The 10,136-nt window shown below is 34.8% G+C and overlaps 1 protein-coding gene across 1 annotated transcript in view; it reads left to right on the forward strand.

Moving 5' to 3' along the window:
* Positions 1-7,160: 7,160 nt before the first annotated feature.
* LOC111085336 overlaps positions 7,161-10,136 on the forward strand; it is a 3,996-nt gene continuing 1,020 nt past the window's right edge. The window contains exon 1 of the mRNA XM_022383464.1: positions 7,161-10,131. Coding sequence (XP_022239172.1) covers positions 7,424-8,689 — 1,266 coding nt within the window. The 5' untranslated portion in view covers positions 7,161-7,423 and the 3' untranslated portion in view covers positions 8,690-10,131. The remainder of the gene's footprint in view (positions 10,132-10,136) is intronic.

Here is a 10,136-nt window from a genome sequence, read left to right on the forward strand (position 1 = left end):
TTTGCTGCATATGGAGATAAGGAATAATGATATTTTGGTTACAAATTTCAGAAAAGCAAATTTTTGAAGAGATGTGACATGAATTATCTGTTGTAAATTGGGCAGCTGAGTTATTTGGAGACACTGATCAAATGTGGAAAATTTTTAAATATTCAAGATAACAATATTCCTTATAGAAAGAAAAGGGGTGGCTGCAAATAAAAAACCAGGTTGGCTCACAAAGAGTATAAGATATAAAATTAAAGAAAAGTAGCATAAATTTAAGAAATTTAAATTGACTGGTATGAAGGAAGATTACAAAAAATCAAGAAAGCTGGTTACACAGGAAACTTGGACATTAAAAAGGATGTATGAAAAAAGGTTAGCTGAAAATGTAAAAATTAACAGTAAGGAATTCTTTAAATACATTAAGGGTAAACAAAATGTTAAAATAGGAGTAGGATTCTTGAGGGATGATAAAGGAAGGTTGATATCTGATGATTATGAGATGGCTGGGTTATTAAATTTTGCTTTTTCTTCAGTTTTTACTAACGAAGATTTAAGCGGTATTCCATGTCTTGAACAATTGATAAATGGAAACAAGATCAAGCTTGTTAAAAAAAATTGGGAAATTTAAAGAATGATAAGGCTCCTGAGTCAGATAATATTTCCCCAAGGGTTTTGAAGGAGGTTAAGGATTGGATGTGTCAGCTACTGGCTACTATTTTTTGTAAGTCCTTGCATAGTGGGCAGGTGCCGGAGGATTGGAAGTTAGCTAATGTCACTCTTCTTTTTAAGGGAGGTGATAAAAATTGTCCCAGTGACCCATTAGTCCTACATCAGTTGTGAGAAAAGTTTTGGAAAGTCTGATAAAAGATGCTTTGCAAAGCTATTTAACAAAGTTTAGAATTTTATTGGATAGTCAGCATGGTTTCACTAAGAGAAAATCTTGCCTTATAAATCTTTAGACATTTTTCGAAAAGGTTACTGCTTATGGAGATTTGGGGTATCCCAGTTTTCAGAAAGCATTTGACAAGGTCCCAAACAAAAGGCTTGTAAAATAAATATCTCAATAGGTGTGGGGGATAAGTTAGCAAATTAGAGAGAAGAATGGCTGGATGGGAAAAAATCAGAGTGTTGTTATAAATGAAGTTCAGTTAAAATGGATTAATGTTACAAATGGAGTGCCTCAGGGCTCAGTCTTAGGACCTCTGATTTTTTTTATTTACATCAATGATGTAGATGTAAGAATGATCAACAAACTACTTAAATTTGGGTGTTACTAGTTGTGAAGAGGTTTGGTTTTGAATTTCTCGCAAAGCTACACAAGGGTTATCTGTGCTAGCCATCCCTAATTTAGCTGTGTGAAAGACTAGAGGAAAGGCAGCTAGTCATCACCACCCACCTCCAACTCTTAGGTTACTTTTTTGCCAAAGAATAGTGGGATTGACTGCCACATTATAATGCCCCTATGGCTGAAAGGGCAAACATGTTTGGTGGGATGAGGATTTGAACCCACAACCCTCAGATTGCGAGTCAAATGCCCTAACCACCTGACCATGCCGGGTCAGCTGTGAAGAGGATGCTTCTGCTTTACAAAAGGATCTAGATAATTTAGTGAGTTGGGCAAATAAATGGCAAATGGGTTCTAATGATAATAAATGCAAGTCAATGCATGTGGCTAATCATAATTTGAATTATAAGTATAATTTGGATGGGAATAACCTTTAACAGTGTCATGAAAGAAAGGGATCTTGGTTTAATAATTTATCAGTCTCTTACACCATCCAAGCAGTGTGCTGTTACTAGTTGTAGGGCAAATAGGATTTTAGGTTGTATTGACAGAAATATTGAATACAAGTCCAAAGAGGCTACAACTTCACTGTATAAATCACTGGTTAGACCAAATTTGGCACATTGTGTTCAATCTTGGGCTCCTTACCTTAGGAAAGACATTGAATTGTTGGAAAGGGTTCAGAGAAGAGTTACTAGAATGATGCCTTGGTTGATGGGGTTGTCATATGAGGAGAGATTGAGATCTCTCAAATTTTCTCTTGAAAAAAGAAAAGTTAGGAGGGATCTGATTGAGGTGTTTAAGATTGTAAAGAGAATTATAATATTGATGCATTATCTGTTTTCATACTTAACAGCAAGAATAGTAGTACTAGGAGACATAAATGTAGATTTTGACAGAGTAGGAGCCATTTTCAGCCACATTTTATTTTTTATAACAGGGTGGTTGGCCTTTGGAATGGGTTGCCTTCTGATGTTGTGGAGGCAGTAAATTTAAGTGAGTTTAAGAGAAATCTTGATGAATATATGAATGATAAGGGCTGACTTTAAGATTTCAAAAAAAATATATTTTAATAGTTTTAGTTTAGTTTAGAGGATGGGACAGCTGAGATGGACCAATAATAGGTCCTTTGTTGTCCCAAGACTTCAATAGCATGTAAACTCATATTTTACATATAAAATCCTGCCATCTTTAGAACTCTATCGCTGTTAAATAACCTGTAACCCTGTATTTCAACGAAATTTCTGTCACCAAAACATCTTTGTTTAACCATGTTTGAGTTATTCCAATTATATCAAAATCTTCTGTTCATGCCAGCACTCTAAAGTCATCTATTGTGTTTCTTACTAGCTGGAGTACTCGTCGCCTGGATGGAAATTATGTTAACTTATGATTAATGAAAAGTTATCTTAGGACATGAAAAGTTGCTTTCCTTATATGTAATTGTAAAAAATGCCCATAAAAACTGCAAAATTGTAAATTTGTATGTACCCCCCATGAAATCACTGAACCTCCATACCAGATTTGTTGAATATCCATCTACAGTGGGCAAAGTAGTGGTAAAAAGGCCCATAAAAACTACAAAATGCAAAATTTGTATGTATCTCCCCATGGACCTAATGAACCCCCATACCAATTTTGCTGAATATCCATACACACCCTGCAAAGTAGGTGCATGGACAGAGAACAGACAGTACTCTTATATTTATATAAACAGATACTTCTAGCATTGCAATGGTAACAATTAGGCCTACCCTTAGAATTACTTCTATACTCATTTCCTATGCTAAACTTTTCTCTACATCTTATTTGTTTTACATTTAGTTTCTTCTAGCCTTCACTACTGTCTAGTCCTAGTTTAAAGCTTCCCTTACAGCTGAATTAATAGCCCTTGCAAACAAGCCAGCCCCTATCCAAATTAAATGGAAACCGTCCATTACAAAAAGCTCCATTCTTCCATTGAACTGATCCTACAAGTCCAACCAACCAATCATCTCATCCTTACATATTAACCTAAGCCTAGCATTTAGTCCTAAAGCCCTATTTATAACTTCATCCTCACATTTATGTAAAGTTATAAACTAGATATTTTTGTTTAATTTGATTTGTTACCCAGTGACAGTTTGAAATGCATACATGTGTATTTGGAACAGTTTCAGATAAATTAGCAGTTAGCAGTGATGAAAGTTATTTAAGGACAATTTCACTTTTTATATTATGATTTCCTGTACCTGAGTAGCAGATCCAATATACTAGTTGCACCAAAATGATAATCTAAACTCCTATAGATTCACAGCCAATTAGAAATTTGTGTCTCTAGACTTTACACGTTCCACATGAGGATTTTAATAGTTGATGCTGTGCCAACCTGATAACCAGAGGCTGAGGATGCATATTATTACTCAAAGTGCATAATGATTAGAAGACTGAAGTGTTCACACATGTAATAGTGTTTTATGGCACTTAGCAATAGCAATAATCACTGAAAAAATTGTGTTTTGGTTAATTTTAGTTACACCAAGAACGTTTTGATGATGTTGGTATTATTGGATTTGGTACACATATTGGTGTTGATATGTAGTTCCCTGTAATATTGTTAAGCAGTAGTGTATAATATTTAATTTGTTAGTGTTTCATACTATAGGTTTTATAAGTCACGTTAATGTTTTTCACAAGTGTGGCCGAGTGGTAAATTCTTTGTAGCATTTTTACTGAACGTCTAATAAATTTCAGGAACAAAAGTAAAGTGTTACCCCCCTCTCTCTCTCACACACACACACACTTCAAAAAATTTATTTATTAAAAGTTGTTTTCCAAGCAAAACTTCATATTCATACCACCAGATAACGCCACGAACCCAAATTGCTTAGTGGATAAACTTTACGTCTGGAGATTTGTGTGGAGCTACATTATTTACATATACAAGTTTTGATGCCTTTACTAAGTTCAGTTGGAGAAGAAATTTCAAAGAGAGTACAAATTAGACATTCCGGGGCAGAAAAAAGTACGTCATAATAAACAGGCAAGAATTGAGGTTTATTACTAAGATATTGTTTTCACTGGTCATTGATAAAATACAGCCAGGTTGATAACACTTAAAAATTAGACAGAAAGTATAAATAATAATAATTTTAATACCAAGTAATTATTTTTGAATAAACTAAAATTAAAATACCGCCTTCCAAACAACCGTTTCGCCTCAAGAAATTCGAAAAGGCAGAGCAAACAAACGAATAACGAACTCTGGTGACGAATACACATGGTCAGTCATCGTAAACAAACGGTATCACTAAAGTATGCCTAGAAAGATACCTGCCTATGTTTAATATGGAAATACGCATATTTCAAGCGAAAAGGATCGCACATAAAAGAAAAAAGCATAGAACATAATACTGGGAAATAATAAGCAAAACATATTTCCTGTAGTGAGCATTCCATTGTGGTCACGTAAGATATATATTGTTACTACATCGAGGTCACGTGACTAGTATCACGCCACGTCATTCTCGAACTTTCACGTCTTTTCCTTAAATCTCGTGATCTTTCTAGATATAGTGTAGTCTTGTATATATAAGACCGGCCACGAAGCGACGGGGGAGACAATGAGTAATTGAACTGCAGTCAGAGAGTGTGTAATTGAACTGAGTATTGTCGAACACGAGCACGTGAGACGTTTTTTGAGAATTATAGCGTTGTTATAGAGCAACTGTTGAAATTAAGTGCATCGGTAAAGTTGTATTAGGAAAGAATAAACCAGTTTTATTTAAGAAAGGACTTGTGTCGCTAAAGTTTCGTTGGAACGAATTTATGGAAAATTAATTAACGAACGAACGGAGACGTAACAATATATTAGTCCAAACTGTGGGAAATCGAACCTCGAATGTTAGCGTTGTAGTTCAGTAAACTTGCAGACCCTGACTCAATGAGGGATACATATACATGTGAACAAAATAATAAGATGTGGAAAATGAGAAACATTACTCTTTCTTTATTCATTCAGCATATGTATATGAATTTTTTATTCAATTCACAATTTGACACCACTTTGCCCCCACCCCCCTGGAAAAATTTCTACGAACGCCCATGTCTGTCACCGACCTTGGTTACATCCAGAGAAGCAGATAGCTTGTCGTTTAATAATAGTTTTCGCTTTATTGGCTTTACAGATTGACCACTGTTACATGGTGTCTCTTCGTCTTCAGCTGTTTCGGCAACCATTTCAGAGGACTCTGAAGACAACACGAGGCTAACCTTTTCTTCTCGTTATTTTTTAATTCAACTTTTCTTGTTAGACTCTGTCCTTATAGACACGTTTTCTTTTTTAACATTCTTTTTCTTTGCTTGCACTTGGTCAACACCCATCATATTACATCGTCTACCCTTTTCACGTTGAGCTAACACGAATTCTCGATCTTCTTTTGTAACATTCTTTTCTCTGCTTGCACTTGGTCAACACCCATCATATTACATCGTCTACCCTTTTCACGTTGAGCTAACACGTATTCTCGATCTTCTGCAATTTTGATCATATTTAACGTATCAGCACGAGCAATTAGAAATAAATCTTCCAAGTCAGTCTTTCAACTCTCCTCTTTCTGTTTGAGAAAAAATTGACCACTTAGCTTTATTCTCCCTATTCGTCTTTAGTCTTGCACATTCTCTAAAAATACTTTCACTATATGTATCTTAAGTCTTGTTGGTATACAAGCTTTTTCCCATACTACTATAATATCACCAGCAGTAGAATGTAATTCTTCTCGAATAGTTTGATCCACATAGTGCATGAACAGCAACAAAACGTCTTTTGTTAATAGTAACTTGATTGAATTGAGAGTGCCTGAAGGCTGGCTTACTAGCCAAATGTCTGTTTGCTTTCTTGTGATAGGTCCTGCGTCTGAAGCTGCCATCATTCCCGAAGGAAGAAAATAATATTATAAGTAAATACGCTTTAAATTTAAATAATACATTACTAGAACTTATAAAGTTGATGTCGTTACGCTTAGCAACAAAAACGTAATTTACAATTGCTATATAAGACTGAACAAAAAAATAGACCATGTAACAATTAAGATTACAAAAAATAAGCCAGGTGGATAAGGCGCTCGACTCGCAATTTGAGGGTCGCGTGTTCGAATCCCCGTCACACCAAACATGCTCGCCCTTTCAGCCGTGGGGGCGTTATAATGTGACGGTCAATCCCACTATTCGTTGGTAAAAGAGTAGCCCAAGAGTTGGCGGTGGGTAATGATGACTAGCTGCCTTCCTTCTAGTCTTTCACTGCTAAATTAGGGACGGCTAGCGCAGATAGCTCTCGTGTAGCTTTGCGCGAAATTCCAAACAAACAAGCCTAAACATTATAAATATTAGAATGGACTATTTCATCAGTTCGATACCCTCGCTGTTAACAATATCCGCATATCTTATTTTACGATTGTTTTGTATGCTTATAAAAATACCTTTTCTAATCTGGAAGCAAGCTTTCTAATTTAACTCTTGCGTGTATTAGTCAACCCTGCTCAGTAGGTATACTAGTTGTGTAGATTTTCGTTTTAATTGTTACAATGAGCTCTTCATAGTACAGATTGTAACGTTTTAAGTTAACTATTTGGAATTATATAAATATTTTGTCCACGTCCTTAGATTAAGAAATTGTTGTTTTGTGTGTGTGTGTGTGTTAAATAAACAATAAAAAAAAACAGTTGTTATCGAACTTTAACGTGCAGTTTCCGTGAGTTAATGCACATGCTGGACTTTATGTTATGTTTAACTTATGCTTATATACATTTTCAACAAAGAACGAATTTTTATAGATTTAACGGTTGAAAACCTATATTATTCCTTGTTTTCTAAAAATGTACTTAAATTGATCAACATATCACATGAAACATCTAACCTTACGTCCCTAATGCCACTGGTAAAAAAAAAAAGATACTGAATTAAACTGTATTTATTGGACAGCAGGTTCTAACACTAACTTGTCTTGAGCCGTTATTTACAAACTGTTACAGTTACTAGGTAACGTGACGTCAGAGAACTTGGTAATTCAAGTTAAATCTTATTGGTCAAAATGTGAGACACACACAAAAAAAAAATGTATAGTTCTCCAGATTACTTCCATGTTAGATAATCAGTTGACGTTCCTCGTTAAAGATGAGACGTGTGTTTACAGTAAGTCCGGCACCGTCATTGACAACTGAAATAGATGATCAAAACCACAGAAACAAGAAAAATCTGACAGAGGATCTTTTCGCTTTGAATGGTCTTAGGCAGATTCTGGGGTTTCAGCCTCCTTCTTTGGACAGCACCACTGAAAAGGTTCCTACAAGATTTCGCTGGTGTAGAGCTCTTGTGTTGGTGCTCTTACACCTTGCGTTAGCTCGAACCATCTTAGCAACCGGTTACCAATGGTTTGCTGGAAGTACCTCCAAAATCTCAAGAAATACTCAGAATGATTTTTTGACATCTCTTGTAGCTACCATCACAGCAGATATCCTGGTTCGTCGACAAAAACCTCTAGATGAATTTATAAATTTTCTCAACCAATCCATCGCTCCAGCTCTGGACGTTCCTCAAAAGGTTTTGATTACAAAAAAATTAAGATATATTACCATCATGTGCAAAGCCTCAATTTTGATCTCCGTTATCGGTGCATGTGTGATCAGTATTTTGCTTGTTCCTTTGAAAACATCTTTATCAGAAAGCTTTTTTGGGATGAAAGTTATGCCAGTCCCATCGTTTCTTCTTTACACCCTTGTGTGTATCGATTATTCTCTAGACATCTTCGTAAAGTGGGGAGTGATGTCTGGTACAGTAGCGCTTTACATTTCTTTCTGCACTATCCTCAAAACGGCGGTTGACTCCTGGAACCAGAAAGCACGCGACGTAGGAGAATCAGTTCAACGTGGTGTCAGGAGCTTGAATTACCTAAAAACTTTGAAGATTTTGAGGAGAGACCACTGTAATTTTGAAAACGCGGTTTCTCAGCTGGATTCCATATTTTCTCCACACGTGTTCGTATGGGTTTCGCATTTTGTTATCGCATCTCTTGTACAAATGACCATTTGTCTTGTTTACACTATCAGTAACGACGCTATAATCCAGTTACTTCTCGAATCCTTCATTCTCGACGCATTTCCAACCATATTTTTCCTTTCTATAACCTTCTATGCTGCTGGGCTTTCTGGGGCTTCAGGAGAATCATTTCAACACATTCGGGCAATGGTAAATGAAGAAAATAACTGCACGGATGATATAAATAAAGATCTTGAAATCCATTCTTTGTTCCTAGATCTGATGGCAAGTAAAATGAATTTGACTGCCTGGAACTTCTTTTCATTGGACAAACCTCTTTTATTGAGCGTAGGTGGAGCACTTTTCACTTATGGTGTCGTCGTTGCACAGTTAAATCCAGTGTAATATAATGTTTAGATCAGCGGGTTGATCCACAACAAAAACGTTTGAATGTACATAATTTAGAATCTGAAAAGTACGGTGTTACTTATTTTGTTGTTTTAGCACGTTAAACGCTATGTTTTATTTAGCAAAAGCCATGAGAAATACACAATTAACTGATTCGTAAGTATACAATATTGACTAACCAATACTATGACGTAGAGCAGTGCTTTAATAGTTCCTTCCAATTTTGATGTTAGAAAGGCAAACACAGTTTAATTAATATGTGATGTAACCAAATTATAGGGTACTGCAAGAAAACACTGTTCACTGATGCACGTGTTATTTCAACTTCAAAAGAAAATACTGCACAATAGATTGTTTATCCAACATGATATCTATTTTACACAAATATAAGAAAATGGTTACGCTAATCACAGACTTATAAGTTGCCTCCAGCATAATATTAAAGCTTTGGACAAATTTACGATCAATTTTTTAAAACGCATCAATTAAACTATTCAAATATAAATACCTATTATTTCTTAAGTATTATTTTGAGTGAAATATATTCAAATTTAAAATAAATACAAAGAGTGGAGTAACTTTGGTTGCAAATGGGAGACAGGTTTTATAGCTGGGCTATGCATGAAGATGAGGTATCAAAATAACAAAAAGTATGCTAGTCTTGAACAAATTAAGGAGACATGTCCCCTGTGAAAAAAATATAAGCATTGAAATCGAGTATTCCGATATTGATATCACCTGATAAATTCTTTGTTAAATGTAGATGTAGTGTTTTAGCTTTGATTTTATACGATGTTTTAAAATGTCAGTGAACTTTATGATATGTTAAAACAGATGTATATTTTTTTTGGTCACAGTAAATTATAACCATTTATTTAACGAATGTAGCTCAGCTAGAATTATTTCTATTATAATATATCCACAAATTTCGTAGAGTGTATAATAGTCTACTAGAATTATTCCCACTATAAGATGTCCACACATTTTGTAGTTTCTAATGTATACTAAAATTATTCGCACTATAACATATCCACAAATTTTGTAGTTTATAATAGTCTACTTGAATTATCCCTACTATAACCTGTCCACAAATTTTGTAATGTATAATAGTCTACTTGAATTATCCCTACTATAACCTGTCCACAAATTTTGTAGTTTATAATAGTCTACTAGAATTATTCCCACTATAACCAATCCACAAATTTTGTAGATTATAATAGTCTACTTGAATTATCCCTACTATAACCTGTCCACAAATTTTGTAATGTATAATAGTCTACTTGAATTATTCCCTCTATAACCTGTCCACAAATTTTGTAATGTATAATAGTCTACTTGAATTATCCCTACTATAACCTGTCCACAAATTTTGTAATGTATAATAGTCTACTTGAATTATTCCCTCTATAACCTGTCCACAAATTTTGTAATGTATAATAGTCTA

Source organism: Limulus polyphemus, unplaced genomic scaffold (genome assembly GCF_000517525.1).
Source record: "Limulus polyphemus unplaced genomic scaffold, Limulus_polyphemus-2.1.2 Scaffold338, whole genome shotgun sequence".
NCBI lineage: Eukaryota > Metazoa > Arthropoda > Merostomata > Xiphosura > Limulidae > Limulus > Limulus polyphemus.